This window comes from Typha latifolia, chromosome 15 (assembly GCF_019914945.1).
Source record: "Typha latifolia isolate L0001 chromosome 15, TyphaL0001v2, whole genome shotgun sequence".
NCBI classification, from domain to species: Eukaryota; Viridiplantae; Streptophyta; class Magnoliopsida; order Poales; family Typhaceae; genus Typha; species Typha latifolia.
Window position 1 is genome coordinate 3,323,163 of NC_133100.1, and position 24,449 is coordinate 3,347,611.

At 38.1% G+C, this 24,449-nt stretch overlaps 1 protein-coding gene across 8 annotated transcripts in view; it reads right to left on the bottom strand.

Annotated features, from left to right (window-relative positions):
- Nucleotides 1–17,545, bottom strand: part of LOC140801818 (protein PHR1-LIKE 2) — a 34,467-nt gene extending 16,922 nt beyond the window's left edge. Inside the window, exons 1-6 of one of the 8 annotated variants that reach the window (XM_073157129.1) lie at nt 17,389–17,545; nt 17,063–17,265; nt 14,502–14,578; nt 12,692–12,746; nt 11,297–11,357; nt 11,160–11,223 (exon numbers count right to left, since the gene is read on the bottom strand). In XM_073157129.1, the coding sequence (XP_073013230.1) occupies nt 11,160–11,223; nt 11,297–11,357; nt 12,692–12,746; nt 14,502–14,578; nt 17,063–17,225 (420 nt within the window). In that variant the 5' untranslated portion in view covers nt 17,226–17,265; nt 17,389–17,545. Of the gene's footprint in view, nt 1–97; nt 302–11,159; nt 11,224–11,296; nt 11,373–12,691; nt 12,747–14,501; nt 14,579–16,035; nt 16,113–17,062 lie in introns of those variants that run through there. The other 7 variants (XM_073157126.1, XM_073157127.1, XM_073157130.1 and 4 more) reach the window with 7 other exon arrangements.
- Nucleotides 17,546–24,449: the final 6,904 nt, after the last annotated feature.

The window sequence follows — 24,449 nt, forward strand, 5'->3', positions numbered from 1 at the left end:
AGGAATTATGACTGGCCATGCATCTCAATATGCTTGAGATACACGAAGCTTTACTAATACTTCCTAAGCGTACAATGGCAAGAATAAATAAAAAAAATAAATAAACGAAGATCTGCTTTATAAAATTTAAACTAATTGCAATAATTATAAAACAATGTTTTTGTTTTTGAGTCTCTAAACGAAATAAATTTAACTGTTAATCTAAAACATAAAATTCAAAAGAGTGTAAAAGTAAATAGGTGAATCCTAAGTGGAGGTGGAGTCCGGGTATATCTCACTCAGTCGCCACGCTGACTATTACCTGAGATAGATAAATAAATAAAAGAAAACAAATCCATGAGCCAACAACTATAACTCAATGAGTGGAATCCACTCGAAAATCAAATAAATTTTAAATTATATTAATGTTTGAATAAAATTAAACTAAATCAATAATATTCATAACAATTTGCAATAGGCATGCTCCTTAAATAATGACAACGATAACAATAGTGAGTCATAACTTGTAACTTTGCACAGTTTCAACATATTAACATCTTTCCATTATTTGTACTATCATGTCTCAATGGGTCTATACTCTGTGGATCCATATTAACTAGAAGCCACCTCGAAATGACGCTCGGAACTTTTCTTCATAGCTAATCCAGTTAGGGTCATCAGATGGTATCATTATGTGATCAACACACTCTGTCTTCTCTACTAACCGTTGAGAGAAGTTAGAGTCACCTAGAAAATTTTTCATTCATCCTAGGATTGTTCCCTAACCCCGCCATAATTACCTAAGAAAGTCACCGCAGTGATCTGATTTAGAACTTTCTCTTGGACTTTTAGATAGACTTGATTCACTACGGAAAATCACAAGCAATTTATACCGGAACCGTTCTCTAAGTCGTACCAATACTAGTCTCATTTTTTTTTAACTAAATTTAATATTTGCACAAAGTATGATGATGCACTGAGTATAATGATTAAATGTACACAGAAAATGTAATAATTAAATTTTTACACGTAAGGATGAAATAAATAAATTTGCACACAGAAAATTTACATAGTCTGACAAAGGCACGAAATATAATAAAAATAAATATATGAGTGAACGCACTCAACTGAGTCTAGGCAAGACAATCGAAATCTCAAATCTCTAGCTCACGTACTAAAAATCACCACCAAGGACTCATGTGGTGGTCTCCGATGGCTCCAGCGGCACTCCGACAGTGAGAAAGAAGAAAGCGAAGGAGGAGAGGAAGAAGAGAGAAGAAGGCTGAGGGGGATTAATGGGAGAGAGAAAAATTAGGGTTTAATTTATAGGGCAAAGATCCAAATCTAAATTAGATTTTGATTCGGCGAGATTTTCTGTTGCGCCTTGTCGCGTGCCGGAGAGGGAGAGAGGAGGGGGTTGCATCTGCAGAGCACGTGCACCCTCCTCTCTCAATTTTTTTTTTTGGTTCACAACTATTCCCAACAAAAAGAAATTTCGTCCCCGAAATTAAAATTAGTGTAATAAAAGGTTAAGGTAATACCGTAATAGTCGCTATGAAAATTAAGGAAATAGCTCCTGATGCTTTTCCCTCATTTCATCTTCACGCTCCCAAGTTGTTTTTTCCGACTTGTGGTTTTGCTATAATATCTTCATGAAAAAGATTACCGTATTGCGAAGAGTTCTTTGCTGAGTCTCTAGAATTTCCACAAGTTACTCCCCATAAGATAGATTTTCTCGGATCTCCAAAGGCTCGAAGTCAATCACATGGCCTGCACTAGGCACATACTTTCTCAACATGGATACATGGAAGACATTATGTACCTTAGATTACGATTAGAATGCGAAAATTAGATTATTTTTGGATTGAACAATCAAGACAAATTCCCGCTCATATTTTTTAAAATTTTTATTATATTAAAATAGAATTGATGAATTGAAAAATATCAATTTTTATTTATTTTTATCCTGTTTAATTTATGAGATAAGAAATTATAATATGATGATATCAATTATACATGTACAGGAGAATTAAGAAATTCGTTATTTTAAAGATTTTCAATAAAAAATTTGAGATGTTAAGATTATTTGGTAGAAAATTCGGATTTATTATTTCAGAATAAAAAAAGGATTTTGTTGTTTATATTTTCAGATTTCTGAAAATATTTAATATTTATCTTTATTTCAGAAAATAAGATATAAATTAGGAATATTTCAATTTATATGACTTTTGGATTTCTGAAAATAATTAGTATTTATTTTTATTCCGGAAAATAAGATATAAATTAGGAATATTTCAATTTAAATGGATTTCAAATTTCTGAAAATAATTAATATTTATTTTATTTCCATAAAATAAGATATAATGGAATTACTTCAATTTATAGGAATTTCGGATTTGTAAAATTATTTAATATTATATTTTATTTTCAGATTATAACAGAGGAAATCTTTATGCTAATATATTTTATTTTTTGTAAATAAAATATAAGAGATTTTTATTAAAAAGAAAGTTTTTTGAGAAGATAATCACAAATAAAATATTATTTTGAGATGTGAAATAAGATCAAATGTTGAATTATTATTTATTTATGTTTTTTAACTTATTAAAAATGATTTATATATATATTAGAGAAAATAATAGTATTTAGATTTATGAATTATTTATGCATATATTGTATTTAAAAAATTGAGAATTTTGATGATTGAGGAATATAATATATGATATCAGTATAAATCACTATAATTGAATATTGATAAAAGTGAGATCTGAAACCCAATTTGTTTTTAAGAAGATGAGTTCAGAAAAAAGATTCTTAGAATATAACGTTGTGACGTGCTACCAAGTGACTCTGGCAGAATTAGAGAAGAGATTCTTGAATTTCCGTTTTGATGACTAATTTTACTTAACGACTAGTGAAAAAGTCGATAAGACACCGCAGAGTACCTACTGTGACCCTAGATGGATCGACTATTTAGAAAAGTCCCAGACACCATTTCGATGGTGACTAAATAATGCAATGTGGCCACGAGTCAGAATTCCCATTAAAAAGATAACATGACATTTTATAACTTTTGATGGGTTCGCATGATAGTACACTTTTAAATAGAGATCCGTTCCTTTTATAGTGATTTATTCAAATTGAGATATTATGAATGATTTATTATTCGATTTTCATGATAATACACTTTTCGTAGATTGTTTTATATTGATTTATTCAAATTGAGTTAATATGAATGATTTATGATTTTAATTTAGCATATATTGGATTTTGAAATTTAGTACACGAGACAAATTATTTATTTTCCAAGACGACTTATATATATTATTATGATTCTTGTTTTACTACTATATGTATCACATGTTGATATTTGTCATTAGACATATTATTAGTAGAGTGGGTTACTTGCTAGACATCTAGCTCATTAGAACTTATAATTTTGCAAGAATTTAAGAAACTGCTTAGTAAGGATTTTTGAAGACTGAGTATCATTTTCGCTTTGTCAATCTATTTTAGAATTTAATTATTATTTATGCTTTCATGTTTTTTTCGGATTTTATCCTAGATATTCGCAGCCATCATGTTTCTGGATCGAGGCGTCACAAGTTGGGCATTAGTGATTAGGCCATATTAAGGTCCAATTAATGAAAGTAGGTGGGCTATGATCTTCTAACCCAATCTATTTTGATTTCGGGTGGATCTTAGCCCAAGTATTGGGTTTTATTTAGCCCAATTATGGGGATTTAAGTTGTTTTAAATTCTAAAAATATCATTCAAGTGTGGAATTATTTATGGATAAATATGAATATATATACTTGTACTTGAACTTAGAATTTCAACAATCCCACGTGGCGTTCAAGTGAGTGATATTACTCATATAATTATCGTCTCGATTCCTTCGCATTATTATTCGTGTAGTATAATACTCCGTGCATTATCATCTTTTTATGCTATGTTGTATTTCATGTCTTACTCTACTTTGTGCAATATTAGTTCATGAAATGTTGACTTCATGCATTACTACTTTTTGTGCAAATAGTAAAATATTCGCCACGAGTAAGACTTTGAGAACAAAAACAGGCTAAATATTCTTCATGCATCTCCCTACGGTGACTCAATCTACTTCGAAATTTGGGGAACAGACCTATACTTGATCAGCACATGATCCGTTTAGGTGACTCAGCACAGTTAGAGAACAGTCTAGAGAATAGACCTATGCGTGATCAGCATATGATCTGTTTAAGTGATCCTGACGCGATTAAAGAATAGTCCCAAGCTAGACAAGGAGTCTCCCTAAGGCGACCTTAATCTCTATAATTAGTGAAAAAGATTGGTTGCATTTATCACATAGTGACACTTCCTAGTGACCCTTAGGAGGAGAGACAAGATGCATTTATCACATAGTGATACCTCGTGGTGACCTTAATTGAATTAGTTATGAGGAAAAGACTCTAGTAAATCTTGAGGTGACTTTTAGTTGATATAGACCCATAGGATAATAACCTAATTGAGACATATGAGATGCTTATTATTATTGACAAAAATTTAGTTTGTTAATGCTAAGCATGTTATAAGATATAACTTACTCTATTATTATTTGTCATTATTATTGTTATGATAAGCATGCTTGGTGAGATTTTCATTTTATATTTTTGGACTTATATTTATTTAAAGTTTTGTTTATGGATTCAGATTTATTTGGCTTTTGAGTGAATTCCACTCACTATGCCATAGTTATTGACTCATAAGATCTCTCTTCTAATATTTCAGAGTCAACGTAGCAACTGAGAGTGATACACCGAGACCTCACCTCCACTTAGGATAACTCTTTCATCTTTTAGTTATACTAGTCTTTATATTCTAAACATTCTGTTATTTTAATTTGATCCGAGATACATTAGTGGTGATATTGGTCATTTTCCTTATTATTGGATTACATTTATTGGAATCAGATATCTATATTAAATTCTTGTCATAGTGGACTTAGGAAATCGTTTATTAAGGTTTTGCGTATCTCAAGTGCATTAAAGTACATGGCCGGTCATGATTTAGATTTCAAATCATGACAATCCGTGTTTTATATGTCGCTCATTACCACATGTTCCTCTTGGGTTAGAAAGTGTCAATTATGATTTCCTAATCATTTAATTTTTTCCTATTCAGTTAAGAAATTTCGTAACATATCCATGATGGGTTGGATAAAATAAGGAGAAATGATACTTGCGATGATAAAAAATATGGCCCCTTCCTATAATAGATAGATAGTTCATATCCTATCAATACATCACATATAGTGAAAAATGTGAGAGAAAGGAAGCGCAGTATTACCTAGCATGCGGAGATAATAAAGATTCCAAGCAAGTAGAGACACTACTTAAGGAGTTAGAAAATAAGAATTAACTAGAGATTCATGTTGAATAGGAAATAGTTCCCACTTCGTTTTACTTTTCCTCCTCAAAAGGAGCACTAACTTATAAGAGCCTCTTCCATCAAGCTAGATCCTTTTTCTTTCTTTTCTTTTTTCCTTCTGTCGACATGGAGTGCCCTATTTCTCGTCGTTGACCACTCCGGCCGATGATTTAATTGCCTAAGAACACTCTACTCAGTGAGGATTTAGGACGATCATTCAACTGTGTGCTCATATTCCCGCTGTGTGCGATAATTTATTTTTTATTAGATGTGATTGGGCTCGAGTCGAAACCCATGGACAGGTTAGATGTGATGATCGGAGATGGCACGACATTGCGGGCTGATTTTATTTGTGGAGGCGTGGAATTGAAGGTGCAAGGCCAAACTTTCACATTAGATCTTTATCCGTTGGCCTTGGAGGGTGTCGACATCATCTTGGGGACTCAATGGCTTCAAAGCTTAGGGCCCATAACATTTGATTTTACAAACCTCACACTTACATTTCAGAGGAATGGTCGAAGAGTGCTGTTGGATGAAAATCAACCGTGGCAAGGGCCAGCGTTGCAACCGTTGTTGGGACCCCATGTGCAGGGGACCGAGCTCTACTCTTGCAAATGGCTATTGCTAAACCAGAACATCCACCATCAAATGAAATACCCGCAGACATGAAGGAGCTACTGTAGGAATTCAGCAACCTCTTCGAGGAGCCCTGAGGATTGCCGCCGACTCATCAGCATGACCACCGAATTCAGATCATTCCAGGGGCTGAACCAGCAAATATTCGGCCGTATCGATACCCATATATCCAGAAGGAGATCAACAAATTGGTGGTCAAGATGCTAGAGCAAGGGATCATTCAGCCGAGTAGGAGCGTCTACTTATCGTCGATGCTGTTGGCTTGAAAACAGGAGTTGGTGGTTTTGCGTCGACTACCGAGCCTTAAATGCGATCACCGTCAAAAACTGGTACCCAATACCGGTGATCGAGGAGCTGCTGGACGAACTTACAGTGTCAGCTTACTTCAGCAAGCTTGACTTAAGAGCCGGGTACCATCAAATCTGCGTCGATTCGGAAGATGTACATAAAACAACATTCTGGACTCACGATGGTCACTATGAGTTCCGAGTCATGTTGTTTGGGCTCACCAATGCACCGGCGACCTTCCAAGGGCTGATGAATGACCTTTTTCGTCCGCTATTTAGTTGGTATGTGCTCATCTTCTTTGACGATATTCTGGTGTACAGCAGAAATTGGAGCGAACACATGCGGCATGTGCTTGAGGTGTTGAATATCTTGCGACTAACTAAACCAGTTGAAAGTCAAGATGAGCAAGTGCCTTTGGGGTGAGCTACGAGTGGAGTACTTGGATCACATAATCTCAGCAAGAGGAGTGAAAGTTGATCCAAGCTAGATCAAACACATGGTGGACTGGTCAATTCCCACTAATCCGCGAGAATTGAAGAGATTCCTTAGGTTGACGGGGTACTATCGGCAATTCGTTGCCAATTACGACAAGATAGTTGCCTCGCTGACCTCCATACTTAGAAAATGAGGGGTTTCAATAGACGAGCAAGGCGACAATGGCTTTCAAAGCATTGAAGACAGCTATGTCTACCGCACTAGTTTTGGCTTTGCCAGATTTCAGCAAGCCCTTTGTGGTGGAATGCGACGCCTTGGATGTAGGCATTGGAGCTGTTTTGATGCAGGAGAGCAGACTCGTGGCGTATATGAGCAAGGCATTGTCGAACTAGTCACGACAATTATCCACCTATGAGCGTGAAATGCTAGCAATTCTGCATGCCATCACCAAATAGCAACCCTATTTGATTGGCCGACGGTTTACTATCCACACGGACCAACGTAGCTTACCCTACTTCATAGAGCAATGTATGCACACCCCGGCACAATAACGGTGGGTCATGAAACTCCTTGGATATAACTACGAGCTAGTCTACAAAAAGGGGATCGAGAACCGAGCCGCCGATGCAGAGGATCGAGTCACGGAGGAGCTCGAGTCTGATAGAATAGATCGCTTCCCCAATTTCACACCTTGAGGACAAGGTAATAGAGGCATGGTGGATTGATACGATTCGGACTTCACCGATATTGTCTCGAGCATGGATATATACCTTAGAGGTGTCCTTTCTTATTGTTTTAGTGCTTTATTCAGAGAAAAATAAGATTTATGTAGGTTGCGTTCGAACGCGGATGGGTGCGTTCGAACACGCTTGCGAATGCCTACAAGCGTTCACAAATATAAAGAACACATTTGGTGCGTTCGAACGTGTTTGACCCCATTCAAACGTGGTCGACGGAAATCCACTGTTTCTAGGGCTAATAATTGTCATTTTTAAATTGTTTGGTTAGCCTCTTAAGGTGTGGATGACAATCAAAAAGAGGATATTAAATGAATTGAGTTTTTGCCCTAATCTTCTTCTCCTCTCTCGTTCCCTCATCCCCCGGCTCCACCGCTTCTAGCCTCCCTCAACCGACCACTCACCCTAGTTCCTTAGGGGGCGACCCACTCCTCCCCCTTCTTCAAATCTCTCTCTACCCTCGCCCTACCTTTTTCATCATCCATAATCCTTCCACCACCTTGCCACCCCATTACCGCCGGCCAACCACCTCCATAATTCACTTAGGATCCCATGCCTCCATCTACGGATCCAAAGAACGGACTCTCTGACATTCGCCCACTTATCTGAAGATATCTCCGGATCCCGCCATCCGATTCTCCTTAAATTAGATTCATTGGAAAACTCTTTTTTAGGGCTATGACCTATCAAAATTTCACATTGATCCAACGGCTATATCTTCAGGAATCTTCTTCTAAATTCCATGCAAGATCCTGTCCAAATCTAAAAATGGGATAGATCAAACTTTAATTCAAGGGGAAATCGTATCACATAGCGAGCTGATTGATGTTTGTGCTCATTGCCTCATTGCCATGTTTTAGAAATTAATTACTACCTCACTGCCTCACTGCCATGTTTTAGAAATTAGTTACTACCCCTATGCGAAGGAGGTAGTGAGGTAATTACTACCTATATTTTTATTTAGAAATTAGTTACTGCCTATATTTTTATTAATTTTTTATTATCGTATTCGTGTTGTATCAGTAACGTAGTTTATAATTTATCATATCCCTGTATCCATACCCATATCCCCATATCACGTATTAGTATCCATGCTTCATAGCCACCAGAGTCACTCTCCAACTGCCAACGCCATCTTCTCTAAACTCCACTACCTATCGCCACCTGCTTGCAGTCGCCAATTTCCATCCACCACTACCGCATCCCCATCAACTTCTTCTCTCGTCCCCATAATTGGTGCCCAAGTCTTGACATCAGGAATATTTGGGTGTGAAACCCTAGAAGTGGCTTGGAATGGTGAGAGGCCAACAGACTAAAGTAGTACGAGAAAAGTATTAATTCACTGCTCGAAATCATTAAGGACAAGTCTTACGATTAGAAAATTGAGTGTGAAACCCTTGTTTGAGGGTAGAGGTGTGAAATCTATTCCTAATATTTGGCTTGAATAAAGTGACTTAGAGTATTAAAAAACTGTGGGACTTCGAGTTCTCTCCCACTCCGGGAGAATGATGTGAGCATCAATGATAATACACGGGTGCATGTATTAGTGCAGTTATTTTTTTTTAGGAAATTAGTCTTAAGCCAATTATTTTTATTATATATTGGTTATTTATGGTGTTTAGGATTATTTACTTTTTTGCAATTATTTAGACTGTTATTTGCTTATTATCATTTGTAAAATCTGTAAATAGGCTAGCTTTTTACTCAATCATAGTTAATGAAGAAATAAATCTTTTTTGAGATTTATCTCTAATGTGAGTTTTGAGTGTGAAACCCTAAATGAGAATAGACGAGTGAAATCTCATTCCTTTTTCTCTTTATTTTATCATCATCATTTCTGGAATCCTAACGATCCCATTGTTTCACATCACTGTGTGCACTCAATAGCCTCAGTGCACATCGCTACCAATCTAATCCGGGTGCCTTTTTTTGTTTGCCAAAATCTGATTGAATGCACTCATACATCAGGCTACATCAATTGATAATAGTCTTATAGATTGAGTGCACCTCTGTCACGATATGATCCCGATCTGGTTCAAGAGCTCCAACTGCTGCAGACTCATCAAGTATGTATGCATACAAGCCTTCCTTTCAACTTCCCTTGGCCTTGCTCAGCTGATCTCAAATACTTCCTTCACCTAGATCTCATAACCTATACTCCCAGGTTACACCAATACTTGAGGACTCTACCACAACATCCAAGCAACAATGAAGGCAACTAACGCATGTTACTCACGGAAGTCTTCAACATGACCAAGGTGATGAAATAGAATCTATAGAAGCTTAGACCAGCTTAGAAGCCACCATGGACAACTATGGTTGCGAGGGGCATCACTTGACCACTCACTGCCAGGACAGACAAGCGGGATTTGGTTTTGCAGTATGCGGTTACAGCAGTCGCATGTAAGTGAGTTCAACCAACCACAAATAGGTTAGTTCGACGGCCCTGAGTCTCTAGTAAGCTCTCACTTTGAGGACGATGTGGAAAGAAGCATGATGGATTGATATGATGCAAATCAGAATTAAGTCGAAGTCAGAATTAGTCTGAGTCCCTGAATTGTATGAATTTACAATCTATGGAGGTCTAGAAAATAATTATTAGATATTCATGCAACATACAAAAATTATGAAACTAGATCAATTAGATCGGTGAATTCATTCTACAATTTTCGTATTCAGATATTCTTCTGATCCGGATTCTATTTGGGGTGGAACGAAGTTACAATCTGAAGGAGAGTTAAAAGGACATATTAGACAGGTTTACTCATTTGTTTCTTTTTCGATTTAGGATTCTTTTGTTTTAGTATCTATAAATGGGGCATTATGACTTGTGGTTTTAGGCATGCTCATTGAATAAATTTATCTTCTTCAATCTCTCTATCTCTCCTCTGTAGCTTTCTCTCTATCATCTAGAAAGTCTTTCTCTTCCTAGCAACCTTTCACCTTCATTGCGATGGTACTATTTCTCACTGTGCACAACCCTACTAGAGCTATTACCCACATTCACCATCATCTACATCGCTATAATCCATCTACCATCTACCACAAATAAACCTAGATCAACCTATCGCTTAGCTATGCTCTGCCACAACTTTTTCTTCAGTTCGAACACCATTTCACGACACCGGACAATTTCAGGAAGTCCTTTATAAAGTTTTACTAGCAACAGATCACCAATTCCCTACTAACCAGCCTACATTAGTGTTCATCGCTTCCAGAAACCCATCAGCAACATTAGGCCGGTGTGCAACCACTAGCTTCGGTGGACACCACTTCCAGAATGATAGTAAGGGGCTTATTTGTTGTCTAGAGCTGATTTCTTTGCAATCCTTAGTTGGATTGTATCAATTTGGTATTAGATCTTGAGTACCCCCCAAGTCGGTCCGTATCAAGAACCTCGTAGGTTTATCAATGTAAGGAATCTAGTGAATGTGCATCCTCGAGGCATGCAGTGTTCCTTGTCCATGAAATGAAGTTATGACTAATGAATTTCTCAAGCCAACCTAACTATAATATTTCCCTAAATTTTGTTATGCGTACTTGAATGTAGAACATCTTCAGACCAAACAGTCATGCACAAATAAGAAGAAAGAGATGATAATGAATGAATCACTTTTTCAATTTGGCAAAACCAAAAGGATCAAGGCATTCATGAACCAAAGTGGAGAAACAGACCTCCAGTTGTTCGTGCAGCCTTCGCTGAAGTTCCATTTGTATCCTCATTGCCTCATTACATCCACTGTATCAAAGTATAAACCCTGCCGAGTAAGACATGCCAGAGAGTCATAGAACAAGTTGTAAGCCTCACTTACTCATTCAAATCTTGAGCGATTGGTTTTGATGCTGATGATGAAAGTCCACTTCCCTGAATTTCTGCAATACCAGTGGCTGCATTGTGATGAAAATGGAAATATTAACAGTTAAAGATAATTTCGGCATTAGTATCTGAACCATTTATTATCAACTTCGAAAGATTCCCAATTGCCCATGCTAGTGTTGAGAAAAAGATTTCTGTTGATCGCATACAAATACTATAAAAACCAAACTCCGTGTGGGATCTATGTAATCATTTCCATGAAATCTTCCTAAATGGTACTCGTTTCTTCTATATGCTTAACAAACCATCATTACAGCTGATACATAATAAGAATATCATGATTTGATTTAATATGCTACATGGTTCCTTTCAGTTTGTCAATGGTAAAATATAAGGGATTTTTATAAATCACACCCTATATTTTGCCTATTTTGTGATTCGCAGCCCGTTTTTAGAAATTTTATAACGCGACCCCTCATTTTTTCTATAATGTTCATTTAACACTCTAACATTACTTTAGCTAACTGACATTAACCATGTTATATAGTTTATGTGACTCTAGTTCAAAGATTACTAAAATACCCTTAAAAGTTCCTACCAAACCTAAATCCCCACAAAATCCTTCTTCCCCAAGCAAACCCTAACCCCACAAAATCTAAATCCTCTTATTTATAACTAAACTCTACCTCATAAAATTATATCAAAACCCACAACCTAATTGCCTATACATAACCTGACAAAGTATGCAATATGAGTCATGGCTGAATGTTTGAAAGAACATGTCAGCCTGAATGTTCAAGAGAATTATATATCATCATATTGTATATTTTTGGCCATTGGAACATTACTTCCATTACTATGTTAAATACTACCCACGGAAATTGATGGTTGAAACTATTCAATAAAAGTTAAAACAGCAGTAATGCAACCGGAAAGGAAAAAAAATTAAATAGCAATGGATAATGATAACTCCAGATCAAAATAGAGTATTCCTGTTTGAAGGTACTATACATTTCAATGCCAGATATATGGAACAACATATTTCAAAATTTCAAGTATAATCTTTCGGAAAGAAAGAATTATAAGTCCAGTTATATGTAACTACCTAATCCTCTGAATCAACTAATGCAATTCTGCAACCATAATTCTGTTCAAATGTGTCAAATTATCATCAGGACTACCATAGTAGCTCCTCATCCCAATATTAATATAAGGCTTATCCATCCTAGCATATCTAGGCCAGAAAATCAAATACAGTCATGTCAGCTAGGTCACCTGCAGATGGTAACCCAAACACAAGCAGAACATGCAACCTATCAGAGTGTTAAAGAATAGGGCTGAACATATTAAGTAGACATACAATTATCAGGGAAGAGACAGAGATTGGTACCTTCTTTACAGTTCTCTGGAGATTCTTTGCTTGATTGCTTGCCCAATCTGTATTTCTGCAATAAAATTCAAGAAGCATGCTTGGCAAAGTGTAAGATTATCTACAGATAAGTTGACTGATTTCAGTGACCATCTACTCTATGGCCCCTTATCATGTATTAATCTTAAAAGAATATAGACATAGATATGTCTATTTAAAACAAAGGTTTCGAAATTCGGTATTGGGATCAGGATCAGTTGTTAGAAAAAAACGATACGTATCTGGTACGTTCATGTTAAGAACATACTGGGATTCAATTGATCTTAATATTAATTCTGAAAATTATGGGTGGTTGGGCTAGGATAAGGCATAGTATATGATTTCGATAGCAAAATTGGGCGTATGAATAGGCTAAATCGATGAGAAGAAAGAGAGGGATGCATTAGTGGTGGTGATTTGGGCAAAGAATATTGTTTGATAGATGATAACCCTGGGTAAAAGTTACGTAGTAAACTAGGGCAGATTATGAAGATAATTTATAGGTGTTGATAACTTAGTAAAATAGAAGAACAGAGGAGGGAGAAGTTGGATTCGAGGAGGAATGAAGCAATGGCGTCTATAAATCAAAGCTAGATTGGCCAAAACTTAAAGTTAGTCAAACAAGAGAGAAAGAGAGCGAGAGAGATGAAGATAGAGACCAATATTCTCAAATAATTAATACATAAACAAAAGGGGTTGCCTCAACACCTATTTATAGGCTAACCCACGTCCTAAAACTAATAAAGAGTCCTAATACAAGAAAAACATGTAAAAATATCAAGTACGAAAAGGAATCATCGTCGAGCATTTGAACGGGGCCAGGAATGTTTGAACGCCTAAAAGAGTTTTCTACTCTCAGGATGGGGCGTTCGCACGCCTAGAAAACACCTTTCCAAGCATTCGAACACCTGGACCTAAGGGTGGTCTTCTGGGCTGAGTTGGTTCGTATCAGTATTGGTTGCTCGTATCGATTCTGATTATTTTTAATTACGTAATTCTAAATATTGTTTAAACATGCAGAAAATTTTCTAAATTTAGAAAAAATAACAAAAAAATAAGAAAATAAAAATTAGTCACATATGAAACCTAAAAACTAAAGAAAAAGCTCACTCAAAAACTATGATGAATTCTGACTTGAACTTGACAAATTTTTATATTCGTAAATTACTACTGCAGAACAAACAATAGTGATTGTTCGGTAGTAGTAAGAAAAGATAAGTTAAACAATAGGTGAAAGAGAGAGAGAAGAGAAATGTGAAAAAAAATACTTGCCCGAGTTCACTAGAGTGCGGAATGCCGAAGGAGTTCACCAGATGAGCTCAGTGAAGTGCAAAGGGTATGAGGAGAATGTGTGAAAGATACAGAATAAAAACTAAAAACTTAAAAAGAGACAGCTAAGGACATTAATTATATGTTAGATATATTTTAGATTCAAACTAAATCTTAAAAATATTTAGTTTTGGTCAAGTTTCAGTCGGTATGACCGAAACGGATTGGCCAGTCTCAAATCAAAACCAGTCACTAGACACCGATCCCGGTCTGCATCCGCCGACCTGAGTCAGGATCAGCTGATTTGGAATCCATGGTTTAAAATATGCATCTCTTTTTTTCCATTTTTGAAACATCATATATCATACTAGCCGTGTTTTGTATATCCAAGAAAATGACAAGCTATATATATATATAGTTGGCCTCATTCTTTTGGATACAAGAGGCAGCTAACCTAAAACTGAAGTTTGTGAAAGGCACTGTGAACCTCATGCCCTCTTCTCCTGCTGGTTGAGAAACTGACCTGAAGATGACTTTTCAGGTGATACAATGTAAGGCCCTTAATTCCCATAGCTTTCATGATGGTCTTTGGTGTTGCTTCTGCAAACAAAGCCCCTTGTAAATAACTAATTTGGCAGTTAGGATCAGATCAAGAGGCACAGAAGTGTAGAACATTAGAACTACAATCTGTCTTCTTTTATACTAGCAAGATTAGAATTCAATAAGATTTAGAAACCATGAGATGAATGTATGCAAAATAATTAGATCCACAGTTCAGTTCAATTCAGTTATCATGTCAATAAGAAAAAAGGCAGGCAAATAAATCAGAAATGATTCCTCTAGAAAATATAGTATATGCAGCAAAATAAAATTTTGAGTATGACACTTGAACTGAAGCAAATCTTATACATTTGCAGACTTCTAGTTGAACTGATCAATTAAGATCTAAAACTTGAGACTAAAATTTTGACCAACTATTACGTGCACCTGTGTGACTAAACAAAGTTGAGTCCTACATGCCTCAACATTGTAGTCCCACAAACGGGATTGTCATGTCATGACTCAGGCACATGTGAGTAAAAGATAGATTTTAGCGGTTGAAAAAGATGAAGATTATGCTTAGGTTTAATCAATCCATGACAGAAGTTATGGGTTTGATTCTCCTTATAGGCATTGGTGTTGATATTAGCCGACCTTCCATCATAGCGCTATATGCGCATGATTCGGGCATGTTTTGGCTCGTCCAATTGTCCAACATAAATATTGGGAAGGATCAGTCCTTATATCTAGCCTATATAATCTATGCCTCGTGATCGATCAAAAAAGAAGAGATGAAGATTAATTTTCACACCCAAGAGGGAGAAATGAAATTGAATGATGAAATTTTAGAATAGAGTGAGATGACCAAAAAAGGATAAAATGATAGATGATGCATAGTAGTCTGCTAATTTGTTGAACAAGCTTAACTTTAAATTGGAATGCAGCATTCCCATTAGTTGGGTTGGTAGAATGGCCATGAAATGGTTGTGGTAAAGAAGCATAGAAAATTTCAGCTTTCTATAAAGAGGTAATATGAGGCAGAAGTAATTTGCATGTCATTTCAATGTTGGCATAACATATCTTGTTTGTTCAGCAATACATATATTGGCAAAGAAGCACAACATGATGTCAGCCTATATGTACAGTTTCCACTTTTCAGGATAACAGGAAGAAACATTTCTGGAACACGGCCACCGGATAGAAGGGTTTTTGCTTCACATGTTTACCTTTGCATCTTATAAAAGAGTATATCTCCAACTATTTAATATTCCAAAGAAGCTCATAAGCAAGGTTCCAAAAATCGGTATCGGGATCGGGATCGGCCGTCCGAAAAAACGATACGTATCGGCTGTATCGGCCGTATCGGCCGCCTGTATCGGATCGGACTATTTTAATTAAATAAAATTCTAAATATTATTAAAAATATTAGAGAAATTTCTAAAAATTTAGAAAAAATTATAAAAAAATAAGAAATAATAATTACTCACAATGGAAAAAAAAAACTGAAAAAAACTTACCGAAGGTCGCTGGAGATCGAGGTCGTCGGATAACGTCGCCGGAGGTCGAGATCACCGGAGAGATGGAGATCTACTCACTATTCAGTCACCGGTGAGAAAGAGAGTAAGAGATCCGTGAGAAAGAGAGAAAGAAAGAAAAGAGAGAAAGAAAGAAAAGAGAGAAAGAGAGGAAAGAGAGAAAAAGAGAGAAAGAGAGAGAGAAAAGGGAGAGAGGCAGGTGGGGGGGTGGGGACATCAATTATTGATGTCCCCCGGGTCGGATCCGGGTCGGATCCGACCCGTTCCCACTCCTTTCGGTCGGGATCGGCCGAAACGGCCGATCCCGACCGAAACGGATCGGGTTTCGGCCGAAACGGCCGAAACCGCAGCCGAAACCAGTCAACTAGCCGATCCCGATCCGTTTCGGCCGATCCCACTCGGGATCGGCCGAAACTGGGAACCTTGCTCATAAGGCTTTAGCCCAAAGACCTTGATGCCAAAGCCTCTCTTCAATCTTCATAATGAGTATGGATGCATCATAATTTACTTGACACCAACAAAATGTTAATAAAAAAGATGTAAAACCAGTATAAGCAACTTAGTCACTTTTGCATGTCTGACAATACTAAGTACCATTAGGAGCACAGCAGGTTGGGATTAAACTGTGCTTAAAAATTTATGCTGCAATCACTTAACAGTGGAAACAAGCAAAAGCTGAATTGAAGAAACTAGAAGAACAAACAAACATAGAGAATCTAGAAAGCATCTCAAAGTCCACTTTTGAAGAAAATAATAAACCAATCCATTAACCAAATTGCAATACAAACTGCAACCTCTATGACTGTAGAAAAAGTTATTCATTTGACCCCGATTAACTTATCAAGCAAAATGGAACAAACCTAAAAACCTGAAAATAACTCTAAATGCATTGCCAAAATAACTTATAAAGCTGGCATAGTGGCATTGCGAGTAATATATACCAAACGAAAGGAAATTTAAAAAAAAAAAGTGAAGTTAAAGACAAGATGTTAAAAAGGGATTGTCTCACTGTCCGGGCCACCGAGCTGCGCGACGGCGTCGACGAAGCGGTCATGGAGTTCGGCCGTCCATCGGAGGCGGGGCTTGGGGTCACTCGTGAACAGATGGCACGGGTGCCCAGGGAGGCTGGTCCCCTCAAGCAACCTATGGAATTCCCCTCCATTTGAATACATTGTTCTCCTTTCCTTTGAACGTTACATGGGTCCTGCAAAGCTGCAAACCGGAGAAATGTATGAATAAGAAGGGAAGAACATATGAAATTGGTTTAGTTTGGGGGTTTTGGTATTCGGTGAAGAGCAGTGAGGACTTGGGCTGGCATTAGGAAAATAATTGTACTCTGCTTTTGTTGCCTTGTTGCAGCGTAGAAGGTAAGAGTGTAGTTTTATTTTGGGCGTTGAGAGACGGGCTGGAACTATCCGTGAGAGGATTCTTCTGTTCATTTTTGTTGGAGATAGTGAAGCGTGACAGGTGAGAGACGTAAGAGCCAAGGGAAGACGACAAAGAGGAGCAGGATAAAGAAATTTGTCTACACTAGGAGCTTCTTATTCTTCCTAATAAAGAAATAGATAAATTACCGGGCTTCTTGTTTATTCTGTTCGCAAATGGGTGGTGTCCTGTCAAACATTGAGTTCAAATCATCTCATCCTGTCAAATATTGAGGCCTCCGCATATGGAATAAGATTAAAATAAGAATAGTAATTGCTATCTATTTTTACTAAAATAAAAGATTTATTTTATAAATAATTATTAATTTATTTAGAAATAAGAGTATAATAATTATGTTTGATTTGATATAAAATGAATGTGAAGAAAAAAGTTACTAAAATATTATTCGATTTTATGTAATGCATGCATATAAATTTTATTATCTTTGTATATGTACGCAATGTATAGGGGGGCGCTAGTAGGTGTGCGATACTATTCTAATCATCTACATGTGCAATGGTAGCTGTTAGGTAATGTTTTACGCGTAGCCATGTAATGTTGTAGTAGTCACTACTAAGTGTATAATGGCTTAAAAGCAACCAATAGATGTGTAATGCATGTTAGGCAGTAGCAATGCATTGTAGGGTGCTTTCTTTTTTTTGGATAAAAGAGCTTGTATTAGCTATGAATTACTCCATTATTAGCTAAGTTGGCAGTAGACTCTAGCAGACAAAATTATACATAAGTCATGAAGAAAGGCCCATGTGGCCCAATTAGGTAAAAGCCAAACCCACACTTTCCTTCGCGTGCAACCCAGTCTACAGTCATGTTACATTCCCTCACTATATTCCTCACTCTTTAAGGAGTATCTAATTTTTCATTGATGATCTTGAAGGCCTCCTACGAGTCATTGGGACTACTAGCACCCCTACTAGAATAGTATTGCACATGTAGATGATTAGAATAGTATTGCGGCGCATGCGACAGTCAGGCAGGGCCCGTCACTCACAGATATACTCTTATGCCCATATAATCATGACATTATCAAATAAAATCTACTAATATATTCATGCTCATATAATCCATCACCAAATAAATCAGATTATTAACCAAATAAACCTGTTAGCATATGAATATCCAAGTTCATAATAATATACATGATATGGTTCGACCAGTTGATCAGGAGTAGGCGGTTCACATTGGGTTTGATACCCAATGGAGGAGTTATTTAGATATTAATACAATGATGTGATTCGGACTTCACCAAATCGTCTCGAGCATGGTTATGCCTTACGGGAGTCTTTTCTTATTTTGCTAGTTATTTAATTCAGAAAAAATAATGAGTTTGTATGTTGCGTTCAAACACGGGAAGGGGGTGAGTTTGAACACCCTTGCTAATGCCTGCAAGCGTTCACATCGATAGAGAATGTAATTTGTGCGTTCGAACGCGCAGACCATGTTTGAATACCCGCGTGCGAACGCCTGCATATATTCGCATCGATAGAGAACGCAATTTGTGCATTCGAATGCGCTCAACCCCGTTCAAACGCGATCGGCAAGAATTCACTATTTTTAGGGTTAATAATTATCATTTTGGCTTGTTTGGTTAGCCTCTTAAGGTGTGGATGGCAACCAAAAAGGAGATAATCAATGAATTAAGTTTCTTACCCTAATCTTCTTCCTCTCCTTCCCTCTCGTTCCCTCCTCCCACAACAGCAACTAGCACCATGGCATCGCCTCCTCTAGCCTCCCTCGACCGGCCACTCACCTTAGTCCCTTAGGGGTGGCGGCCCACTCCTCCCTCTTATTCAAATCTCTCTCTATCTTCGCCCTAACCCTTTCCACTATCCATAATCTTTCCCTAACCACCTTCCTTACCGATGCCACCCTTTATCGTCAGCCTATAGGTTACAAAATGATCCCTTCAAGATTTGGATTGATTGTTGAAAGCAGTCCCCCTAGTCAAAAAAATTACGAAACTAACGTTGATTGATCCGTAACTTTCTGATCTACATTTTTTGTATTTACACCCTTCGTAGATTCAAACTACAACTGGGACAAAAATATTCTAAAGTGGGGATGATGGTGGTGGTGATGGGTAGAGTGGATGATAGGGTTATGGATGATAAAAGAGATGAGGGTGGATAGTTGATGTAGTTTAAGGGATAAGGACGAAGAGGAAGAAGTGGTTGAGATCCCATGGAGGAGAGAGGACTCGACAAAATGAGGGAGACTAGAAGATAGATGAGACCTTGCCAACGATAGAGGTGGCTGGTTGGTAAAGAGAGAGGAGGGAGATTATGGCAGAGAGACTAGAGAGAGGATAGAAACTAATATTCATTTATCATAATGATTTTAACTATCATCCACACCTTTATAGAGACTAGCCAATGCTAGCCAATAAACTAAAATAATAATTATTAACCGTAATTCTAGTGGATTCCCACCGATCGCGTTCGAACAGGGTCGACCGTGTTCGAACACACAAAAGGCATTATCTGTCTCATCCAATAGCTCTGGTAGAACTAATCCAACGACCTTATGATCTCCAATTCACTCCCTCAGCAATGAAACATGAAAGACAGGATGTACTCTCGATCCCTCAGGTAGCTCCAAGAGATATGCAACCGAATCGATACGCTCTAACACCCAAAACAGACCGATGCAGCGATGTGCTAACTTCTGGTTTCGCATCGGACGCAAGGTCACTTGTTGATACGGTCGCACCCTCATGAACACCTAATTGCCAATGTCAAACTCCTGCTCTCGATGGCTATGATAGGTCACAGTCAGCAGTTCGCACAACCAAGAAAAAATATTCACTAAATATTCTCCTATAGTCAAAAAATTACGAAACTAAGTGGAATCGATTCATAACTCTCTAACTATATTTTTTATATTTATGTCTTTTATAGATTTAAACTGTAATTGGGACGAACACATGATATAGTGCGGATGATGGTGGTGGTGACAGGTGGAGTTGATGTTATGGTTATGGATGATAATAGAGATGAGGGTGGATAGTAGATATTGTTTAAGGGATAAAGATGAAGGGGAAGAAGTGGTCGAGATCCCAAGAAAGAGGGATGACTCAATAAATGAGAGAGATTAGAAGTTAGGAGAGACCTTGCCAATGGTAGAGATGGTAGGTTGGTAAAGGGGGAGGAGGGAGATTAGGGTAGAGAGACTAGAGAGAAGATAGAGAGGCAAGAAACCAATATTCCAATAGCATAATAATTTTGGCTACCATCCATACCTTTATAGAGGCTAGCCAATAAGCCAAAATAACAATTACTAATCTTAATTCTAGTGGAATCCCGCCGATCGCTTTCTAACGTGCCCGATCGCGTTCGAACACACAAAAGATATTCTCTATATGTGCGAATGTAATGCAGGTGTTCGAACATGCCCGACCACATTTGAACGTGCATTTCACATTCTCTGTATTTGTGAACCTGATGCAGGCATTCACAAATGCGTTCAAACGCATCCCTAACCGCGTTTGAACGCACTCCTAACCGTGTTCGAATGCAAGGTCACCTATCGATATGGTTGCACCCTCATAAATACTCAACTATCGATGTCGAACTCCTTCTCCCGATGATTGCGATCATAAACTTGTTTCATACGGTTTTGAGCAAGTTTAAGATGGGCATGCAACCACCTCAATATAGCATTTCTATCCATCAAAGTTAAGTCCATGTAATCTAAAAAACTCCATCTAAAAGTCACTCATAAATACACAATTACGATTCGAGACAATCGTGTGTGACATGCCATATAACCGAGCAACATCTCTAACAAAAATTTTAGCCAATGACTTAGCTAAAAATGGATATGACAATGCAGAAAAGTGTGCATATTTGCTCAATCTGTTAACCACCACAAAAGTAACAGAATAACCATGTACTAGTGGAAGACCCTCTATGATATCTATAGAAATATCTTTCCAAACATAGTCCGGTATCGTTAGAGGCTGTAATAATCCGACCGATTTCAATGTGATTGCCTTAGCCTTTTGATAGACTTCGCAAGCACGGACAAAACTTCTCACATCTCGCCTCAATTCTAGCCATGTGTAACTTTGGGATATCCTCCTATAAGTCTTCAAGATACTCTCATGACTAGCCTCTAAAGTTTGGTAGAAGTGCTCCAATAATTTCTACCGCAATCCATCATTTGCGGGCACCCGAATGCATTCGTAGTCTAGCAGCAAACTACCTCGATTCTCCAACTCTAGATGGTGCTCCGGATTATTCAACACCTCCTATAATAATCTCAAAACATCTAGGTCAGATATACATGCATACCTCAGCTCGTCAAGAAATGGAAAAGTGGGAGAAGAATAGGTTGCAAGCTCAGTAGTATCGAGTTGGCGTGATAGTACATTCGCTGCTCTATTTTTCGTTCCTTTCTTATATTGAATTTCATAATCATACCCCATCAATTTTGTGACCCATCTCTACTGTGTCGGAGTGTGAATAAGTTGTCCCATAAAGTATGGAAGGCTCCTTTGATCGGTTTGGATAATGAAATTGCTTACCGATCAAATAAGGCATCCATTTTGTCATCGCATGTAGAATTGCCAACATCTCTCTCTCGTAGATCAATAATTGTTGGGATTTTTGTGATAAGGCCTTACTAAGAAAGGCTATGGGACGTCCTCCTTGTATTAGTATAGCTCCTATGCCAACTCCCGACGCATCACATTCCATAATGAACTCTTTGGTGAAGTCTGGTAGAGCTAGAACGGGAGCCGTCGTCATTGTTGTTTTCAATTTTTCAAAGGCTGTAGTGGCTTCATTCGCCCATCTAAAAGAGTCCGTCAGCAAAGAAGTGAGAGGAGCAGCGATATTGCCATACTCGGCAATGAAATGACGATAATATTCGGTCAGCCCAAAAACTGCTCGCAATCTTGTGGTGGTAGTAAGGATCGGCCAAAGGGTCATGCATGCTACTTTTTGAGGATCTACCACTACACCTTCCACTAAGATGATGTGGCCTAAATACTCCACTTGTGATACTCCCTATAGGCACTTGGACTTCTTAATCTTAAGTTGGTTTTGCTTCAACAAATTCAGCACATCCTCTAAATGCCACCAATGCTCCATTTCAATCCTGTTATACACCAAAATATCGTCAAAGAATACCAAGACATACCTTCGTAGTAGAGGCCAAAAAATATCATTCATGAGGCCTTGAAAAGTAGCTGGAGCATTGGTGAGACCAAAGGGCATCACCCAGAACTCATAGTGCCCCTCCAAAATCCGAAATGCAGTTTTGTGCACATCCGTCGGGTGAACTCTACTTTGATGATACCCAGCCCTCAAGTCAAGCTTGCTGAATATGGTCGCACCTGCAAGCTCGTCCAACAGCTCCTCTATGACGGGAATAGGATACCAATCATTGATGATGATAGCGTTTAGTGCCTGGTAGTTAACACAAAAATATCATATCCCATCCTTCTTTCGCACCAATAGCACAAGCGATGATTAAGAGCTATGACTTGGTTGTATGAGGCCTTGCTCCAACATCTCAGCTACCATCTTGGAGATAAACTTTCTTTTGTACATATGGATACTGATATGGTCTCACATTCGCTGGTACAACCCCGGGTACAATCTCTATGTGATGATCCGCCGTTCACCTTGGTGGCAACTCCTTTGGTTCCTCAAACAGTCCAATAAATTTATCCAATAAATTAGACAACTCTATGGTAGTATATGGACTCATTTGAGGCTCGTCTCCTGCTGGTCCTAACTGAAGAAGATATACCAAATCACTCGCACTAGGCAGCCCCACCATCGACTACATCGCTGGAATCGGTGGAGATCGAATGCCATCAAGCCGCACATCTGTCTTCTTACTTAAATTTCATCCACATGCTCCGGAAATCAAAAGTGACAGGTCCCAAGCTTTGTAGCCACTGACTGCATAGGATAATGTCTGCTCCTCGCAGTGCTAACGGATACAAGTTCACAATGATGTCGTGTCCTTGCACTCGTATGCTGACCAGGCGACACAAGCTCTTTGCCTGAAACTTCGTGCTGTCTCCAATAACAACGTCAAACCCCACTGTCGGTTCAGCATCCAAGCCCAACTTCCTCACTAACTTCTCGTATAGAAATTTGTGTGTACTCCCGGAATTGATGAGGATGTACACACAATGCTTTCTAACGAGTCCTCCATGCGTAATGTCCTCGGTGCAGGAATACCCGAATATGCATGCATCGATATTTTAGGTTGGATATCTTCCTTCCATCCCTCCTCCACGGCCTCCTCATGGACCTCCTCTGAACACTCTCCATCACCAACAACCTCATTGTCCTCCTTAAGACCGTCGATGAGCATCACACTTCCGATCAGTTTGGAACACCGATGATTGGGGGTGAAATGTTCATCGCATCGAAAATAAAGGCCCTTCGCTCTTCTCTCCTCCACCTGGGTAGGTGTGAGAGTTCGAACAGGGAGACTTGTGCCTCCTCTAACATCGGAAGGTCTCAAAGGTGGTCGTGGTTCAGTACTAGCAGTCGGTGTCTTTGAATTCGTAGAATTTTGATAAGTTCTTGAACCAAAGATAGGCTACGCAACTATTCCTTCAAGATCTGAATGTATTACAAGAATCAGTCCGCACAACCGTGGGAAAATATTCGTCAGATATTCTCCAGTAGTCAAAATTATGAAAATAATTGGGTTAGATCCGTAACTTCTTGATCTACAACTTTCATATTTATGCCCTTCATATATTCGAACTGTAGTAGGGACGAAAACACGGAATAACGTGGGTAATGGTGGTGGTGACAGGTGGAGTAGATGTTAGGGTTATGAATGGATATGGAGATGAAGGTGGATTGTGGAAGTGGTTGAAGAATGTACACGAAGGGAATGAAGTGGTCAAGATCCCAAAGAAGAGGGATGGCTCGATAGTTAAGGGAGATGAAAAGTTAGGAGAAGCCTTGCCAAAGGTAGAG